This window comes from Neophocaena asiaeorientalis, unplaced genomic scaffold, assembly GCF_003031525.2.
Source record: "Neophocaena asiaeorientalis asiaeorientalis breed wild unplaced genomic scaffold, Neophocaena_asiaeorientalis_V1.1 scaffold30, whole genome shotgun sequence".
NCBI classification, from domain to species: domain Eukaryota; kingdom Metazoa; phylum Chordata; class Mammalia; order Artiodactyla; family Phocoenidae; genus Neophocaena; species Neophocaena asiaeorientalis.
The window spans coordinates 17,497,232-17,517,229 of record NW_020174923.1 but is presented as its reverse complement, the minus strand read 5'-3'; the positions used below and the strand labels follow the sequence as shown (position 1 = coordinate 17,517,229).

Below are 19,998 nucleotides of genomic sequence, written 5' to 3'. Positions count from 1 at the left end.
ACTTAAGATTTGGGTAAAACTCCCCTCTCTCCTAGGAGACCAAATCTGGAAGCTTTTAGGGGGCGGGGGGAGAGGTGGAGAGAGAGGAGGAAAATTCCCCCAAACGTCCTAAAAGAGTCATCTCTTCAGCTCAAAACTGCTCGTCATCCCCCACTCCCCACCATTAACCTCCGATTAAGACCTCCTCGTTATGGCAACTAAACTTTACTTTGCATAATTAAGATTTGCCTCGGAAGAAAGGGGAGGGAGAAGCCGCAGCTCTAGGCCATTCTCCTTCACCTCACCCCCTCCCACCCCCGCCCCAACCCTCCAGCTCAGGGCCTCTGAGTTTCTGAGTTTTCTCACTTTGAGGTGCCACCGAACACAAAGAACCATAATGGGCTCCTTTGTGCTCGCTACGGGGCAATTACGCCCCGGAGTCCAGGCCCCTTTAAGAGCCTCTTAAAGAGACAGGCTCTCGTTTTTCAGAGGGTTATTTAAGGGTGTATGCAGGGGGAGGAGCGAGGCAAACTCCTAGGGGGTCTACATATAGGGCAACAGGAAATTTTGTCTAGATTCCATGGGAAGGGGCTGAGAGAAAAGTCTTTGTAAACTGATAGTTTTTTAAAAATCTCTCCCTTAAACAATTTTTTCTCAAACTTAATATTTTTTTTACTCGATCTGAAAAATTGGACTGGAATAGGTGGGGTTCGAGGAGCAGGGGCGGAGGCAAGGATTTAAAGAGGCCCTACCCCGGAGAGCGCCGTGGCCCCCCGGGAGAAGAGTGATCCAGGGTTGAGTGACTCGGGTCCGCCGCAGTTCGGGGAACGTGTGTCTCCGGATCTCGCCGCCGCGAGTCCAGAGAAATCCCGTGCTGGGCAAAGGGCCCTTAATATAATAATAGCTTGTCTCTTTAAAAAGCAAAAGGCTGGGGGGAAAGTTTTGTTGGCATCTGGTTTCTGATCTCATTATGTTGTGGTTGACCAATCCAGCCCTCGGGGCTGATCCTCGGGTTTAAATCTCATTGGCCGAGAGAACATTTTGGGATGGTGCTTAGAGCTCGACGGGGCGGTTTCAAGGATCCCTTTTTTGGGGGGCTGAGGAGGGGGCGGGGCCGCCGGCGGGGGCCCCCTTGAAACCGACTAATTGGGATCGGAGAGGCCGAGGTGAGGGCTGGAGGAAGGCACAAAGGAGTCGCTTCTGCTTCCGCTGCTGCTGCTGCCCGAGGCGGGGCCAGCCCAGTTCCACGGGGAGAAGGGCATCTCCATCCCGGACCACGGCTTCTGCCAGCCCATCTCCATCCCGTTGTGCACGGACATCGCCTACAACCAGACCATCATGCCCAACCTTCTGGGCCATACGAACCAGGAGGACGCAGGACTGGAGGTGCACCAGTTCTACCCATTGGTGAAGGTGCAGTGCTCGCCCGAACTGCGCTTCTTCCTGTGCTCCATGTATGCACCCGTGTGCACTGTGCTGGAGCAGGCTATCCCGCCGTGCCGCTCGATCTGCGAGCGCGCGCGCCAGGGCTGCGAGGCGCTCATGAACAAGTTCGGCTTCCAGTGGCCGGAGCGCCTTCGCTGCGAGCACTTCCCCCGCCACGGCGCGGAGCAGATCTGCGTGGGCCAGAACCACTCGGAGGACGGCGCGCCCGCGTTGCTCACCACCGCGCCGCCGCCGGGCCTGCAGCCGGGTGCGGGGGGCACCCCGGGCGGCCCGGGTGGCGGCGGCTCGCCCCCGCGCTATGCCACGCTGGAGCACCCGTTCCACTGTCCGCGCGTCCTCAAGGTGCCGTCCTATCTCAGCTACAAGTTTCTGGGCGAACGCGACTGCGCGGCTCCGTGCGAGCCGGCGCGGCCCGACGGCTCCATGTTCTTCTCCCAGGAAGAGACGCGCTTTGCGCGACTCTGGATCCTCACCTGGTCCGTGTTGTGCTGCGCCTCCACCTTTTTCACCGTCACCACGTACCTGGTGGACATGCAGCGCTTCCGCTACCCGGAGCGGCCCATCATCTTTCTGTCAGGCTGCTACACTATGGTGTCGGTGGCCTACATCGCGGGCTTCGTGCTCCAGGAGCGCGTGGTGTGTAACGAGCGCTTCTCCGAGGACGGCTACCGTACGGTGGTGCAGGGCACCAAGAAGGAGGGCTGCACCATCCTCTTCATGATGCTCTACTTCTTCAGCATGGCCAGTTCCATCTGGTGGGTCATCCTGTCGCTCACCTGGTTCCTGGCGGCCGGCATGAAGTGGGGCCACGAGGCCATCGAGGCCAACTCGCAGTACTTCCACCTGGCCGCGTGGGCCGTGCCCGCCGTCAAGACCATCACAATCCTGGCCATGGGCCAGATTGACGGCGACCTGCTGAGCGGCGTGTGCTTCGTGGGCCTCAACAGCCTGGACCCGTTGCGGGGCTTCGTGCTGGCCCCGCTCTTCGTGTACCTGTTCATAGGCACGTCCTTCCTCCTGGCCGGTTTCGTGTCACTCTTCCGCATCCGTACCATCATGAAGCATGACGGCACCAAGACGGAGAAGCTGGAGCGGCTCATGGTGCGCATCGGCGTGTTCTCGGTGCTGTACACGGTGCCCGCCACCATCGTCATCGCCTGCTATTTCTACGAGCAGGCCTTCCGAGAGCACTGGGAGCGCTCGTGGGTGAGCCAGCACTGCAAGAGCCTGGCCATCCCGTGCCCGGCGCACTACACGCCGCGCATGTCACCCGACTTCACCGTCTACATGATCAAATACCTCATGACGCTCATCGTGGGCATCACGTCGGGCTTCTGGATCTGGTCCGGCAAGACGCTGCACTCGTGGAGGAAGTTCTACACGCGTCTCACCAACAGCCGGCACGGCGAGACCACCGTGTGAGCCGGAGCTCCGGCGCCGCGTCCCCAGCCGGGCCGGCACCTCGCGCTCCGCCCCCAGGGAGGGGGGGGGGCGCTCCTACAGACTCCTTATTTTATTTTTTTAAATAAAGAACAATCGAAACCATTCTTTTTTAGGTCGCTTTTTAAAGAGAACTCTGCCCAACACCCCCACCAGGTTTGTAATTAAAACTGTAAATAGTTTTTGTAAATTTAATTATATATTTTCTATTTAAAAGAAAAAAGGAAAAAAAAGGAGGGGGAGCAGTGGGGGGCGCCAGGCCTGAGGAATGGGGAAGAGGGGGAGTTGGGGGGGGTTCTCCTTTCTTCAGTCCCCTTTCAAACACCACCCCCTACTTCGGTTTGAGTATTTTGGTGATTTGACAGGGCTGGGCCTGCTGGAAGAGGCTATAAGTAGTTGGGAGTTACATTCAGGTTCTAAAGCCAAATTTGTGAGCCTTCTCACTGACGCTGGGTCTGTGGAAGCAATTGGATACTTTTGATCAAGACTTGGATTCGTTTTGACTTCCCTTTCCCCCTTTCTCACTTGTCCTGTCTCCTTCACTCGATCTTTGGAAACTTCCCAAAGGAGATGAAGACGTGGAAAAAAAACCAACAAAAAAACCCCGAACCAAAGGGTGGGGAGAGGGCGGAGATCCTGTGAGGAATGGCCTCCACCCCTACCCTCCGGGCCCACCCCCCTGCTGGCAGGAAGATCTTTCTTCTCTGACTCTTCTTCTTTTCAACTCGCTGCCCCGAGCGCTTGGAGGGGGCAGAAAGTGTTTTGCGTTGTGTGTTTTGAAACAACCCAACCTCCCCACCCCACTACGTTGAGTACCGATCCTGCCCGCCCCCATTTTTAGGGGGAGCATCAGCAGCTCGCAGATGCTGGGATTTGGAGATCACCTCGCATCTCTCTCCTTTCCCCTGCTGTCTGCTCCTCACCTGCTCTCCCCCCCACCCCCAACTGACTATCTCCTGTGGCCTTCAGGTTAGCAGTTTGTGGGGTGGTTTGTGCGCTGTGTGTGGGGTTTTGTTGTTGTTGGGTTTTTTTGTTTTTGTTTTTCAAAAGGCAATAAAATGGGTTTGGTTGGAGGGAGGGAACGGATGGATGGGCTGGTGGGATTTTTAGTTTTCCTTTGACAAAAGACTGGTTTCTTTTCAAACTTGTCCAGAAGGGGGAAGGGGGGAAAAAACGTGGGTATCTTTGCTTTGGAAGAAGGCTCTGGGCAGGCTCTTTGTGACTGTGGGGGTGGGGTTGAGTGTTCGCATGACATTCTATATCACAAGATTGATAGAATGTTCATAACATGTTTCTTATCTTCCCCCTAACTCCCACAAATAAAAGTCAAGACTTCTCTTGAAGTATCTTTCACGCTGGTATGAGAATTGCAGTTTCCAATACACATCATTTCCCTCAACTATTTGGAGTATTTTAGAATTTTAATTACCATGGATCGATTTGAAGACCAAGGGATGGGGTGAAACAAGTTTGCCCCATAACTCAGCCTTTCAGCATCTCCTGTTTCTTGATAATAGTGCGAATTAAAGCTAATAATCATATAATAAAGTGCATTTAATTATCTTCTAGAGAGCTAGCCCTTTAATTGTATTTAACAGGGTTGTAACATTTTATTAGTTTAACCAAACCAAACACCTCCTCCTTCCATCTCCCCCTGACCTAGCTGGTTGGGGGTGGGGTGGAGAAGAGGTTCCCTGCCCCGATCTTGCTTTTTTAGCCAAACCGTGGTAGGGAAAATGGTGCCTGAACACCCTTTGTTAGCAGGCTTTGGGATAAGGGAGAAAGTAAGTTAGAACCCCTACTTCGAAGTGTTTGCGTGTGTTAGTTTATGTTGGGGGAGGGGATCTGGAAATGTTTGGTGGTAATTGAACACGTATGTGGGGCTTTGTTGGGAATTGAATGAGGCCTGGAGATTTCAGCAGAGTCCCCTTCCCCAAGTGTATAACCCTCCCCCAGATGATTTGTACCCGTGGCCAACATTAGAAGTTAAAACTAGCCTTTTCTCAAATGATGGTGTGTGTGAAGTCCCAACAGGAGATTCCCTCAACTATCAAAGAAGCAGGCCAGGGAGGTGGCACCGCCCTGTAGCTCCATTTGTTGCCAGATTCTAAAGGAACCCCACAAGGGCTGCAGGAAAGAGTTAAATTACAAACAAATTGTGAGCGTCTTTCCTGGAAAGAATGGCCAAAGCTTGCGAAAGGGGGGTTGGGGAGGTGGGGGGAGGTTTCCAGTGGCTGGGATGGAGCCCAGTGGGAAGAGGAGTGCTTGTCTCTGCTGAAGATTTGGGAAGAGCCTCCCCTGCCTCTCAGCCCCCAGATCCCAGTTCTGTGTGCTTTGGGTACATTTTGTCAGTGGACCGTCATGCTGATGGCAGGAGGAGATGGTAGAGACTAGCAACAATACCTTTTTCTTCCCGGAGTGGGGTGGGAGGGAGGGAATTTTGGTAAAGATCCTTCTCAACCCTCCTCCCTCAAAGTCGCCAACGGAGGGGAAAAGGGCATGAGAACACTGAAAAAATAGGTTCTGTGGCTGGGGAGAGGACAGACAATAAGATAATTGCCCCTCTAGGAAAGGATACATCTTCTAGATGCCCTTCCCTTCTCTAAAGGGCTGAATTACCTTACAGAAAGTACGGGGAACTTTCTCTCTGGCTGCTCTCATTGCTCTAATGAAACAACTCTTAGACGGAGGGTGTGGAGGATTTAGGGGACAAAGTGCCCTGGAGCGGAGACCCATAAGTGAAACACTTGAGCTCACTGCCACCCCTGGAGAGGGGTCTGTCTCTGCTCCCTTGTTGGGAAAACCCAGTTAAACACATGGGCTTGGAGGTGTACTTTCACAGATTTCTAGGTCGCCCTTTAGATAGGACACGGTTTACCCCTTGTAAGTGGGTTTGTCCCTCCGTCTTCGGAGGCTTTGTCTGGTGAAGGGTCAAGGGCCCAGTAAGAAAGCCCTTCCGCTGAGGCCCCCAGGCCTGGGGCAGGTGTTAGGCCACAGCTGCTTTCTACCTGCCCTCCCAATCATACCCCATCCCACAAAGGAGCAGCAGTGCTTGGTCTCTAGGAGCAGGGCATCTCTCCTCCAGACTCCCCTGCCTCATGGATCAGACATTTGCTTTTCCTCCCCCACCCCAGATGCCCCTCCCGAAGATGCTTCCACTGTCAGATGCTGACAAACTGTCTGTCCTTTGAAGTGCCCCAGAAAAGAACACTAAGGTTTTCTAAGACAAAATTCTTCTGGACATCCCCAAAGAGTGAGGATCAGTGGGACCTGGACTTCCAGATCTTTCCAGAAAGCTCTCCAAGAGGGTGTTGGGATTCCTGATCTGGGCTAGATTCTGGAATTGGGGAGATGCTGTCCCAGGGTGCCGTGGGGCACATGTCTGGGGGAGCCGAGCCCAAGCTCCTGCCATTTCTGAGGCATCATCCCTTTGATAATCCCACTGCTCCCTGTAGTAGAGTCCCTTCCTTCTTCAGACATAGTCTCCTCACCTCAAAATGCATCTTAAACTTCTGGGGCCACTGACTCCTCTGAGAACCTGAAATATCTTTGGACACCCTCCTGGGAAAAAGCGGCCAGACCCCGGAACACAATTTTCTATGTAACTTTAGGGGGGTTATGCACTCTAGCTGCACACCCCTCCCCCACACCATCCCCGAGCTGGTTTTTCAGTCCCTGGTTTGGACATTATCTAGTCTTCATCACTGGGTAGCTCTCCTTCTCCCTGGGGTAACCTTTACCTTCTCAGACTCCAGTATCCCCCAGCCTGTAATTCCCTCTGCTGTGGAAAGGAGGGTCAGGAGGGAAAACCATCGGATCTACAAAACCAGGAACACCCTCAGACTAGGTTATTCACTAGATCCTGTCTCTCTTGCAGGTATCAAGATACAGCAGAGTGGAATGAATGTTAATACTTTCATAGTCGAGGGAAAAAAGAAGAAAGAGACAGACCGTGTGTGGGGAGTTACAGGCATGGGCATGACACGGTGCAGCTGTGAGTCTTTGGGGACATCTAACCCTCCGAGCCTCAGTCCTCACCTGTAAAAGGTGACAGTACCTGTCTGCAAGGTTGTTGTGAAGATTAGATCAGATGATGCATGTATAGAACCAACACATAGCAGAAGCCCAATAAATTGTAGCACTCTTCCAATTACTCAGGATAAATTCCTAAAAATAGAATCACTGGATCAAAGAATGTACATTTCTTGAGGACTTTTGGACTTACTGTTACCGGTAGTTTTAACAAAGCAGAATGATTTCCTGTGCTCCTACTTTTTCTCCCTGACTCGGGGTACCAGCTCACAATCTAGAGGATCCCTGGGGTGGTGGTGGGCAGTGTTTTTCTCCCTTTCTCTCCTCTGATTAGGACAGAAATGTCTTACCCGCCTGAGTGAGCAGGGCACACACGCAGGCGGGCTCTCTCGCTGGCCGGCTTTGAAGCTGGCTAATTAGGGCTAGGGCTGTCACAGCTGGCTTCCCCTGTGCCTCTCCCTGCCTCTGCGCCTCTCCCTCCCCCTGCTCTGCCCCATCCCCAGTCTCATAGCCTGAGAGCGCCTCCCCAGCTGCCTTTCCTTCCACTGCAGGCTTGCGGCTCTTCCCAGCCAGCTGGGAAGGCCCTGGGATTTGAGGCCTGGAAGGGCCAAGGTGAAAGCAGCCGAGAGAGGACAAGATAGGACCTGGGACATGGAACAAGCTCATAGACCATTGGTTGGGTTTACAGAGGACTGCCTGTAGCCCCGGACCCCTCCTTATTCCTCATGCAGTCTGGAGAGGAGCCGGCCTGGGCTGGGGGCTGAGCCCTGGGCCCTTTGTTTGAAAGCCAAGCTTTCTGAAGGTTCCGGCCTCCCAACCTGGCCCTTATAATTAGCCCCAATCAGAGTGTTTATGTCGGAGCCTCGTGCAGAACTCAGAGCCCCATGATTTCATTCCAAACTTGCAGTGGGGGGAAGAGCGGAGAGGGAAAGGGATTTGTGTGGAGGCTGAGGGCAGGAGGTGATGAGAGGGAGACCTGGGGTGAAGGGTAGAGGAGACGGTCCTGGGGAGGGGAGGACCACCACCCTCCATTTGGCCCTTGCAGGGGTCGGGACCCCTCCCAGTGTAGCTGGCACCCTAGCCTCCTGACCCTGGGCAGGCTCTGTGGGTGGGTGGGCTTGTGCCAGTCGGGAATGGTTTGGATGTAATTAACCCGGCCAATCACCAGCCTCAGCCTGGTGGGAGGGGAGGGTACAGCCCAGAGCCTTGGCTCCCCCAGGAAGCTCTGGTCTCCCCATTCTCCTTCCTCTGACCGGGGCCTGGGGTGTGCCAGTCTCTTCGGCTCCTGGGGATGGTGGAGTCAGAGGGTGGGCAGGGAAGGAATGTAGGAAGGAAGGTGCTTCATTCTGATCTCTGGCCTCACCCAGCATGTGACTGACAGGAGGGAGTGTGCCTGAGGTGGCCACAGTGGTGGTGGTCGGAGACTGGGGGGTGACAGCAGGAATCCTGGACACGAGGGAGAGAGGATGCCCAGCCACTGCTCCAGGTGGCACTGGGTGTGTCCCAGAATCAATCAGCACCTCCTTCCAGGTCTAGGCCTCCCAGGGAACTCTGGCATGGGATATGGCTTGTAGGGAATTAAGCGTGCTGGGTTTAGTGTCCTGTGGGTGGGGAGAAGGCAGAGTATGGAGTCTGAGCTTCTAACTCCCCTGCTTAAAATACTGTGAAGCCAGCAAGGAATGTCCCAACTCCCGCCCTCGCTCAGCGCATACAGCTTTCCATGACGTGGATCTGGCTCCTATATCCCCAGTCCCACTTCCCATCATTCTTCCCTACACTCTCACGTGCCAGCCTCCAGAACCCTTGTGTTCTCAGACCAACCATGCTCTGTGACTTTGCACATACTGTTCCTGTGGTGCAAATGCCCTTCCCTTCCCCTCACCTGGATATGAACTCCTAGCATCTCAGAACTTACCTGAGGTCAGGTGGCCCTTCTTCAGAGAGCCATATCCCAGGCCAATCCTGTCCCCACACTGTGTTCTCACCTGTCACAGCATATCACATTACTGTTACTCATCTCCTTTCTTGACTGTGACCTCCTTGAGGGAGAGTCTGTGTTTGGTCTTTTATCTCCTTATCCCTGAGCCTAGTAATATGCCTGCCACATAGTAGGTGCCCAAGATCACAGGTTCTGGAGCCAGACTACCTGGGCCTGACTCCTGCCTCAGCTCCTTGCTAGCTGTTGATCCTGGGCAAGTTAATCAACCTCTCTGTGTATTATCTGTAAATGGGGATAGTGATTATACTTACTTTGCAAGACTGGTTTGAGAATTAAACAAACTAATTGAAGTAGAATGTTTAAAAGGCGCCTGGCACCTAGTACGTGCTTAATAAATGCTAATTAAGCGTATTCGTTCATGTGTTGGCTCCATAGATGTGGATTTAGTGCTTACCACGAGTCAGGCACTTGCTGAGTTCTAGAGATGCACAAATTCAGTCCCTGCCCATACGTAGCCTGCCATCTAGTTTCTTGAATCAGTGAATGGGTGAGTATTAGGTGTAGTACTTGTGAGTTTGGTTGTTATAGGTTTTGTTAAGCAAGTTCACAATTTGACTGTTTGAGAATGTGTCCAGGCTCAAATATGGGATCATGGTCCACTTGGATTGTGTAAAACAAGCAATGCAATTGGGGACAATCCCTGATAAAGTTGACATATGTAATCTTGGTGTTTGGCGAACATGGGACAGAGGGTCCTGGAAGCCTCCTGCTCAACCTTCACTGCTAATGAGAATGTTTTAAAAACTATTTTTTCTACAAGGCAGAATAATTACTCTCATAGAAATATACAGTGGACACATCAAAATTTTCATTTAACTCATTAGTTAGTGAAGCTAAGACATTCAAAGTAGAATCCAAAGAACAGAACATATCTAGGCCACCAAGAAATAAATTTGCTTAATGCAAAACTGGGCAGTTTCCACCGGACAACAATCAATTGCATCTCCACCAGACACAATTTACATGGACGAAAATCATTTCCATTACTATCAGTTGTCTGAGTTGTAAAATAACTGAAGATAATAAAACTCAGAGACGGTCTTCAAGGACATACAGTAATATTTTTGACCATTTCAAAGTCTTTTAGTTTTCTTCGATAAGAAGTTCTGAACTCACGTACCTGAAGATGACAAGTGCCACTCACCCCTTCCAATCAAAGAGCTTTAGTGCCAGTAGGGAGCCCAGTTCCATCCAGAGAGAGTTGGAAATCTTCCAGCCATCCCCAGCCTGGCACAGATTTTGTCCATCTTTTCTTCCCCACCTTTATCTCTCTGGCTCTTCTCTCTCCCTAACCCTAACCCTATCCCCACCACTCACAACCCCTCTAACTGTGCAGCCAATCCATTCATCCCTCTATGTGGTAACCATCATTTATTGAACACTTTCTATATGCTAGACACTGCTAAGCTCAATACATTCATAATAGCATTTAATGTTCAAAAGAACTATGAAATGAGCGTTATCTTTACCTCAAATTACAGCATATTAAAGTACCTGAGGGAATCGCCCAGTGGTTAGGACTCGACGCTTTCACTGCCATGGGCCTGGGTTCAATCCCTGGTCGGAGAGCTAAGATCCTGTAAGCCGTGCGGTGTGGCCAGAAAAAAAAATGAAAGAAAAAAAAGTACCTGAGATTCATGGAAACAGCTATTCCAAGGGCACCTAGCTAGTCAGAGCAGAGCAAATGCAGTCAGACTCTTTTTTTAAAAAATTAATTAATTTATTTTATTTTTGGCTGCGTTGGGTCTTCATTTCGGTGCGTGGGCTTCTCATCTCGGTGGCTTCTCTTGTTGCAGAGCACAGGCTCTAGGCACACGGGCTTCAGTAGTTGTGGCATGTGGGTTCAGTAGTTGTGGCTCGTGGGCTCTAGAGCGCAGGCTCAGTAGTTGTGGCACACGAGCTTAGTTGCTCTCCACCATATGGGATCTTCCCAGACCAGGGCTCGAACACATGTCCCTTGCATTGGCAGGCGGATTCTTAACCACTGCGTCACCAGGGAAGCCCAGCAGTCAGACTCTTAACCACAGTACCAGAAATAGTAATTGGGGTCACGTCTCATGCCAACTGTTATTAATTGGTAGTGACTACCTGGAGGATTGTGTTGAGAAGGATTCTGAGGCATCCTCTTGGTTCAGTGGGTGATAGTGCTGGGATCTACTAGTGATGTCTGCCATGGTCACCAAATCAGAGAATGTAAAGGTTGGCAAGCATGCCAGATGCTTGTCGGGCTGGCTTTTTACTATACTGTCTCGTGCCTCATCTCCTGAACATTCTTTTTTTTTACATTGCTGATGGCAGCTTCTTACTTTAAGGCCTGAGCTCTGAGCCCTCCCTCAGTGTCTGGATCTTAATGCCACTTTTCTAGGTCTTTGCTACTTGAAGTGTGATCCCATCAGCTTTCTGCCCTGCCCTCCCCAGCCTCCCCCCCACACCCAGCAGTGCCAGCACCTGGGAGCTTGTTAGAAAAACAGAATCTTGGGCCTGACCTCATACCTACTGTATCAGAAGCTGCATTTTAACAAGATTTCCAGGGGATTTGTTTGCACATTCAAGTGTGAGGAGCACTGGTCCAAGGGACCGCTTTACTCAACTGCACCTGCCCCCACCTCAGTAGCCAGAATCATCTTCTAGAAAGGTGCTGGCTCAGGCCCAGGCCTACATATTCCCAACGGACCCTAATACTTAGCCCAGCAGAACCAGATGCATTTACAAACTACTTCAATTGAGGTATAAAGACTTTAAGACATCTTCCCCCACCCTGGAAAAACCTTGCAGGATTCTCTGGCTTTTCCCATTAGGGCTGTGAGTGCCTCTGGGTCTGCTGGCCACACCTCTACAGCTCAGCACCACATCCTTTCCTGTTTTCTGAGACTCTGCACAGTCTCCCTGAGGCCACAAGAATCCAGCCCGAACTTTCCACCCTAGCCTTTGAGACCTTTGCCCCTTCTCATAGCGGTCGGAGGAGTTAGATTGGAGTTGGATGGGCAGCACAGAGACGTGGAGGAGAAATAGTTGCTGAATCTGAGAGCAATAGCTGCTCATTCAATCGTTGGTTCAACCCGTGGTGTTGAGAACTGTTCTGTGTCAGGCACTGAGGATGCAGCAGTGAATAGAGCATTGGGCTCTGCTCTTGAGGAAAGTGGACATGTAAGCAGGTAATTGCAATGGAATGTGACACAAAAGGCAGACACTAGGGTTGCCAGGAAGAAGACAAGGGTCCTCTATGCAGAGGGAACAACGTGAGCAAAGCCATGGGAGAACATGGCCTGATCAGGAAACAGCGAGGACAGTGGGCCTGGGGCATAGGCTGAGTGTGGAGGAGAATGGCAGGGCCCATCTAAGTGAGGATTTGGGCTGATCCCCAGCAAAATTTAAATCTCATGGTGGCTTGGGCCTGTAGCACATGTCTGAGCCACCCCTGCTTGGTGTTAACACCAGATCTCATTTCTTTCATTGTGTAAGCCAATCAAAATCAGGAAACATTTTCTCTCTCTCTCTCTCTCTCTCACACACACACACACACACACACACATACACGACATGTTTAACAAGACATGTTAAAGTGAAATGTTAGTGGGTTTGGGATCTATGGCCTCTCTCAAGTCAGAGACTGGTTCCATCCCTGCCAATACCCCCTTTTGACACAAGTAGGAGCAAGAATGATCAGTGAATTAAGGAAAGAACTCTAGGGCAGGACTTTGGGTCTCATCTAGAGAGGGGGGCAGGCATGGCTACATGTATGTACCAGATCTGACAGTGTGACTGTGCCTGTGTGTGTGTGTGTGTGTGTACATGTATATGTGTGAGTGTACACATGCCACACCTCTGGGGAGGGGTAGGAATTCATTCCCTTGAAATCTCAGGAGATATCATTCCAGTTCCTTGTCAGAGAAAGAGCGATAGACTGTTCCATTGATGCCCCTCTAAGGTTTATATGGGAAATTTACTTGGGGCTTGAAAAGTGAGGTGACTTTAATACATAACTTCAAGTTCTTTGACACTCCTCTTGAGAGGTGGAGTCTATGTTTCCTCATCTTGAATCTGGGCTCCTTTGAGCAGTTGAGTGTGATGGAAGTGATGTTCTGTAACATGCAAGTCTGGGTCACAAAAGAACCCTTGCCTCTTGAGTGGCCTGAGCTGCCATGCAAGAAGTCAGACTAACCTGAGGCCGCCATGATAGAGAGGCCAGATGTAGGTGCTCTGGTTAATAGTTCTAGCTGAGCCCAACTTTGCAGCCATCCCTGACACACCAGACATGTGGGTACAACCACCTTGAATCCTCCAGGCCAGCCTGTCCTCCAGCTGGATATCATCGTGTCCTCAGCGATGCCATGTGGAACAGAAGAATTACCCAGCCAAGCCCTGCCCACATTCCTAACCCATAAAATGGGTGAGATATACTAAAATGGTTGTGGTTGTAAGCTACTAAGTTTTGGGGTACTTTGTTATGCAATGGATAACTGAAACAAGTGGAAATAATAATAATTAAGTTTATTAAGTACTTACTATGTGTCTGGCACTAAGTATTTGACATGCATTAACTCTTTCTTTCCTAAGAAGAGGATTCCAAACTCAAGGGAACAGCTTGTACGTGGGATCCCTTAGAATTGAACCCAGTTAGTCTGAAACCAGAGCCCATGCTCTGAACCCTTACCTTAGACTGTAGAATAGTAGAGATTAAAAGGATCTGAGGACTTCCCTGGTGGCGCAGTGGTTGAGAGTCCGCCTGCCGATGCAGGGGACACGGGTTCGTGCCCCGGTCCGGGAAGATCCCACATGCCGCGGAGCGGCTGGGCCCGTGAGCCATGGCCGCTGAGCCTGCGCGTCTGGAGCCTGTGCTCCGCAGCGGGAGAGGCCACAGCAGTGAGAGGCCCGCGTACCGCAAAAACAAAAACAAACAAACAAACAAAAGATCTGAAAGATCACATGACCGAACTCCTTTATTTTACAGATAAAGAATGGAATACCATTAAATTCACCCTTGTAATGTATATAATTCAATGATTTTAGTATCTTCATAGAGCTATACAACCATCAGCACTATCTAGTTCTGGAACATGTTCATCACTCCCCAAAAAGAAACCCTGGATCTATTAGCAGTCACTCCCCAATTCCACTCTCTCCTCCTCGAGCCCACTGACATACTTTCTGCCTCTAGAGCGAGCCTCTTCTGGACATTTCATATGAATGAATCATACAACATGAGGCCTTTTGTGTCTGGCTCCTTTCACATAGTATCTTTCAAGATTCATCCATGTTGTTTCATGTATCGGTACTTCATTTATTTTTATTGCCCAATAATATTCCATTCTACGGACATGTCACAGTTTATCTACTTAAGAGATGGAGAACCAGGAGAATTAAAAGAAGAACCCTAGGATCCCACAGTCTCTTTGTGCCAGGTCAGGACCAGATCCCAAGTTTGATGACTCGGTCTATGGAAAAAAAACAGAATGGAACATTCTTCTATCTCAAAACCCCCTTTCTTCTGGACCACAGCAATTGCCTCCTATCCCAGGGTCACCTTACCAAAAATCTTGGTTTCAATCTCTGCCATTCACTGTAGATGTGCAAAAATGACTAGCTCCTTCTCAGGACTTCTGGGTACGCACGTGTACGTGCACACACACACACACACACACACATTTTCATCAGAGCTAGGTAAAATTTCTGTTGATACCATCTCAGTGATCAGGATTTTTGCTTTCAAAGGTATTAATCTGGCTCAAGGTCCTGCACTAGGAATTTCTCTTGTCCTTCTCTTCTTTCCCATTCTTTCCTCGTGTCATTTAAAGTGGAAAAACTCTATGACTACATGTGGTTGTCAGCTTCTAAGTTGGCCCCCACTGATCCCTGCTTCCTGGGGTTCATGTCCTTGTGTAATCTCTTTCCTGAGAGGGACTGAGGCATGTGAATGAGCTTGGAAGCAGATTCCCTTCCCCCAGCCCTGCCCTAATCAAGACTTTGAATGAGACCACAACCCCAGCCAGCAGCTGGACTGCAACCTCATGAGATATGCTGGGCCAAAAACACCCACCTAAGCTGTGCCCAACTTCGTGACCCACAGAAGCTGCAAGATAATAAGTGTGTGCTGTTTAGAACTACTAAGTTTGGGGGATTCCCTGGCGGTACAGTGGTTAGGACTCGGTGATTTCACTGTGGGGGCCAGGGTTCAATCCCTGGTTAGGGAACTAAAATCCCACCAGCCGCATGGTGAGGCCAGTAAAAGGAAAAAAACAACTACGTTTGGGGATAATTATTTACATAGCAATAGACAACTATTACACTTCATATTGAAGAAACTCGGGGGTACAAGTGATGTATATGCTAAGTAAGAAATAGATATAAGAGAATTCTCTCCTCAGTCCATCTATCCATTCCTTCACTCATTCTTTCAACATGCTTTACTTGCTTTACCTCTAGGGACACAAAGATGAATGATACCATTTCTGTCCCTGAGGAACTTCCAGTCTAGTGGGGGAGGCAAACTTTAAATGAATTATTAAAATTTTAGTAAAAAATGCTAATAGAGGAAGGTTCAAGTTACCAGGGCAATACAAAAGAAGAAGAAAATAATTCTGCCTGGAGATATGAATAAAGCTTTGTAGGAACATTTGGTTGGTGTTTTGAAGAATGAGTAGGAGTTTGCCAGACAGGCAATGGGAGGAAGAGCATTCCAGAAAGCAAGAGCTATAAGCACATATACTGAGAGACCAAGAAAGCCCAGTATGTCTGGGGACTCACAGGTCATCCCATGTGGCTGGATATTAGACCACTAGGTGACAGGGAAGTCTGGCAAGGGAGGTTGACCAGGCAGTCAAGGTCCTTGGTACCAGCCTCAGGTTTTTGGCTTTTATCCTGAAAAAAAAAAAAGAAGAACAGGTGGAAGTCTTTAAACCAAGGCATGTTGTGGTCAGATTTGTGTCTTAGAAAGAGAACTCTGAAGGGTATGGAGGGTGGCTGGAGAGAGGAGGCTGAAGTCAGAGAGGTCAGGTAAGATGCTGATTCTAATCCAAGGGAAGGGTGATGAGGCGTAGATGAAGCATTGTCTGTGAAATCAAGAGGAAGGCGAAGGAGAAAGGAGGAAGGAGCTTAAGGTGGTTTCTAGCTGGGATGACTGGGTGGATGATAAACCACTTACCAAGAGAAGGAATAAAGATTACAATGGGGCAGTGGAGAATCTCTTAGCCAGGATCATGTAGATTATGCCGCAGTAACAAATAACCTCAAAATCTCACTGGCTTAACAAAACAAAGGTCTCTTGTTTCCGGCCTCATATTACAGATCCCATGTGGTCAACAGGGGTCTCTACTCCATGTGATCATTCAGAGATCGAAGCTGACAGGGGCTCCCCCATCTTGTAGCTACGTCACCTGGAACACGTGGCTTCTTCAGACACCTCTTCAATTACACGGCAAGAGAAGAGAGAGATACTAGAGAACTGTGTATGGGTTTTTTACTACTCCAGCCCAACAGTGACGCACATCCACTTCCACTCACATTTCATTGGCCAGAACAAGCCTTGTGGCCTCTCCTAACCACAGAGGGTTGGGAAGTACAGGAGAGCACGTGGGATACTCGGTGAGCACGATCATCTCTGCCACGTGGAGGTGAGGAACTCAGTTTTGAACACATTTACTTTTTGTTTTTTGCGGTGCGCGGGCCTCTCACTGTTGTGGCCTCTCCCGTTGCGGAGCACAGGCTCCGGAGGCGCAGGCTCAGCGGCCATGGCTCGCGGGCCCAGCCGCTCCGCGGCACGTGGGATCTTCCCGGATCGGGGCACGAACCCGTGTCCCCTGCATCGGCAGGCGGACTCTCAACCACTGCGCCACCAGGGAAACCCTTTCATTCTTTTCTTTCTACCTTCCTCCCTTTCTTTCTTCCACCGGTGTGTGGTTAGTATATACCTTGGCACGGGCGTTCAGGAAACAGCGGTGAGCAGGGCAGGCTTGGTTCTTGCCCTGTTGGAAGTGTGTGCCCTACTGGGCGGGACGAGGTGAAGCACCAGGTCATGAGCACCGTGCTTGCCAAGTCCAGGGTGCTATGGGAATTCATAGAAGAGGCATCAAACCCCAGCTTTACGGAGCCCAGAAGACTTCCCGGAGGAAACATCTAAGCTGAGGCTTGAAGGATGATTAGAGTATTGTGTTGTGAGCAGTCACCTGTGTAAAAGCTACAAGGCAAGAGAAGAATAGTGCTTTCAAGGAACTACAGGAAGTTCAAAGTACTAGTTCTGCTTGGCTGGAGCACAGAGTGCGAAGTGGCTGCAGGCCAGGCGGGGCAGATCACGAAAGGCTTTGTAGGCTCTGTTAAGGAGTCCAAACTTTATCTGGGAGCACTGGGCCATCACTGAGGCGCTTTCATTAGAAGAGCAAATGAAGGCTTGGTTTATTTTATCTATTATTAAATTTGATTGTGAATCATTTTTTAAAAGGCATTTTAGTTTTGGGGTAGGTACACACATGGTACAAAAGGGCACATAATGTATAGAAATGCATACCTTATTATATTAATTTAGGTTTTTTTTTTTTTGCGGTATGCGGGCCTCTCACTGCCATGGCCTCTCCCGTTGCAGAGCACAGGCTCCGGACGCGCAGGCTCAGCGGCCATGGCTCACGGGCCCAGCCGCTCCGCGGCATGTGGGATCCTCCCGGACCGGGGCACGAACCCGTGTCCCCTGCATCGGCAGGCGGACTCCCAACCACTGCGCCACCAGGGAAGCCCTAGTTTTTGTTTTTGTTTTGGGGCCCCTGGGAAGCCCTAGTTTTTGTTTTTGTTTTGGGGCGGGGCATGCCACGCAGCTCGCAGGATCTCAGTTCCCCAACCAGGGATTGAAGCCAAGCCACGGCACTGAAAGCCTGGAATCCTAACGAGTAGGCCACCAAGGAACTCCCCTGTATATTAATTTTGTATCCTGCCACTTTACCCAATTCATTGATGAGCTCTAGTAGTTTTTTGGTGGCATCTTCAGGATTTTCTATGTATAGTACCATGCCATCTGCAAACAGTGACAGTTATACTTCTTCCTTTCCAGTTTGGATTCCTTATTTCTTTTTCCTGTCAGATTGTTGTGGCGAGGACTTCCAATACTATGTTGAATAAAAGTGGCAAAAGTAGGCCCTTGTCTTGTTCCTGATCTTAGAGGAAATGCCAAAAGTGCATGTAATGAAGCACAGTTCTCCCTGGCTCTCCTGTTCCTGACTCCCCATAGGTGTGGCTTTTAGAATGATCGCTTTGGCTGCAGCGTGCAAAGCAATACAGTAAGGAAACAAGAGAATTTTTAGGAAGGTATTGAGCATTCCAGGTAAGAGAGGATGGTAGCAACCACGGGAATGATTAGAGAGACGCTGAGGAAGCGGAAACAATGGAACGTAAGCATTGATTAGACATGGCGTATGACATGGCGTATGAGAGAGGAAGGGATTAGACATGGCGTATGAGAGAGGAAGGGATTAAGGATGACACACCAGGAAGGAGGAAAGTTCCCTTCAGTGAACCAAGGGGGAACGAGAGGGGGCACAGTTAGGGGAAATGTGGTGAATGGTCTGCAAAAATGGCCACCAGCAATGCCTTCCCCGTGCTTTCATCTATTTTTCTCTCTCCTTGAATCCAAGTGACCTTGGGACTTTCTTTGACCAACGGGATGCAGCAGAATTGATGCCCTGACAGTTCAGGTCTAAGTCTTAAAATGCTTGGCACAGCTTCCTCTTTTGCCCAGTCACCATGTCAAGAAGTCCAAATACCCTGCGGGAGAAAGAGAGGCTACATAGAAAGAGAGGGAGAGAGATACCCTCTGGAGGATGAGAGACGATGAAGAGAAAGAGAGAGGTCCAGCCAGCCCCCATCTCTTCCAGACACACCAGCCCAGGCTTCAGCCATGGAGCTGTGGTGAGCTGTACATACCAAATCCCGCCTGAACTGCAGCATTGTGGGCAAATAAAAGATTGCTCTTGTTTTAAGTCACTCAGTTTGGGGTGGGTTGTTATTCAGTAGACAGCTGAAAGAGGTAGGAAGGGGTGCCCGTCTCTACCTTAGAGTTCCATAACCATGGTCAGCTGTTTTCTTCTTTTCATTTTTAAAATCCCCACTATCTCTGCCGAACACCTGCAGCTTTTTTTTTTTTTTTTTGCTGTACGCGGGCCTCTAACTGTTGTGGCCTCTCCCGCTGCGGAGCACAGGCTCCGGACGCACGCGGCATGTGGGATCTTCCCAGACCGGGGCGTGAACCCGTGTCCCCTGCGTCGGCAGGCGGACTCTCAACCACTGCACCACCAGGGAAGCCCCCACCTGCAGCTTTATAATCTGGAGCCTTGGTCTAGGAGGTTCAGGTGTCCTGGTCTGTTGTTTCTCCAGTGCTCACATCAACAACTCTGACATCCATCGCAGGTTGATTACTGTTTCCTTAAGTCAGCCTAGGGTTGGTTCCAACTCCACCTTTGGTTTTGGGGAAGGAATTTTTTTTTCTGACATCATACCCCTGGAGGAAATGTTATTTCTTTGTATTCCTCATTTTCGAATGCAGGACTGAATACAAAGTAGCTGTTTGCTAAATGCTAGATGAATGACTAACGAGGTTCCCTTGGAGACCGTCCTAAACGCGGTCCAATTCCTGAGTTTCTGTCCCCAACCCAAACCCTTCAGTTTCTCTGTTTATACGAGGAGAAGGTCTCACCTCTCCCTCTCGCTCCAACTCAGGAGCTGGTCCCATAGCTGGGGGTGGAGAATGGGGTAGGAGATGCGTAGTAAGGATGAGTTAAAGGGCTCAGACACAGTCAGAGAGCTGTCCCCTCTGTGGCCCCGAGGAGAAATAGCAGGGGCCACGAGGAAGCAGGTGATGTGACGTGGGCAGGTGATTGATGGGGACAAAGACCTGAGAGGTCTGTCTGCATTCCTCAGCAGGGGCCCGAGGAGGAGAGCATGTGTGTTTGCTGTGTGTACATGACTGACCCCAGGCTCTCTGTCTCAGGACCCTCTTCTCCCCTAACACAGGACTGCCACCAAGAACTCAGCCAGCTAGGAGACAGTCTGCCATTATCTGCCTCCCTGTCTAGTGGTTCCCCGGGGCAGGGACCACCCCACTTTCTCCGAATTGCCCCTCCAGG

At 50.3% G+C, this 19,998-nt stretch overlaps 1 protein-coding gene across 1 annotated transcript in view; it reads left to right on the top strand.

The window, feature by feature from the left end:
• FZD2 (frizzled class receptor 2) overlaps nt 1-2,972 on the top strand; it is an 18,927-nt gene extending 15,955 nt beyond the window's left edge. Inside the window, exon 3 of the mRNA XM_024760780.1 lies at nt 1,151-2,972. Coding sequence (XP_024616548.1) covers nt 1,151-2,847 — 1,697 coding nt within the window. The 3' untranslated portion in view covers nt 2,848-2,972. The remainder of the gene's footprint in view (nt 1-1,150) is intronic.
• Nucleotides 2,973-19,998: the final 17,026 nt, after the last annotated feature.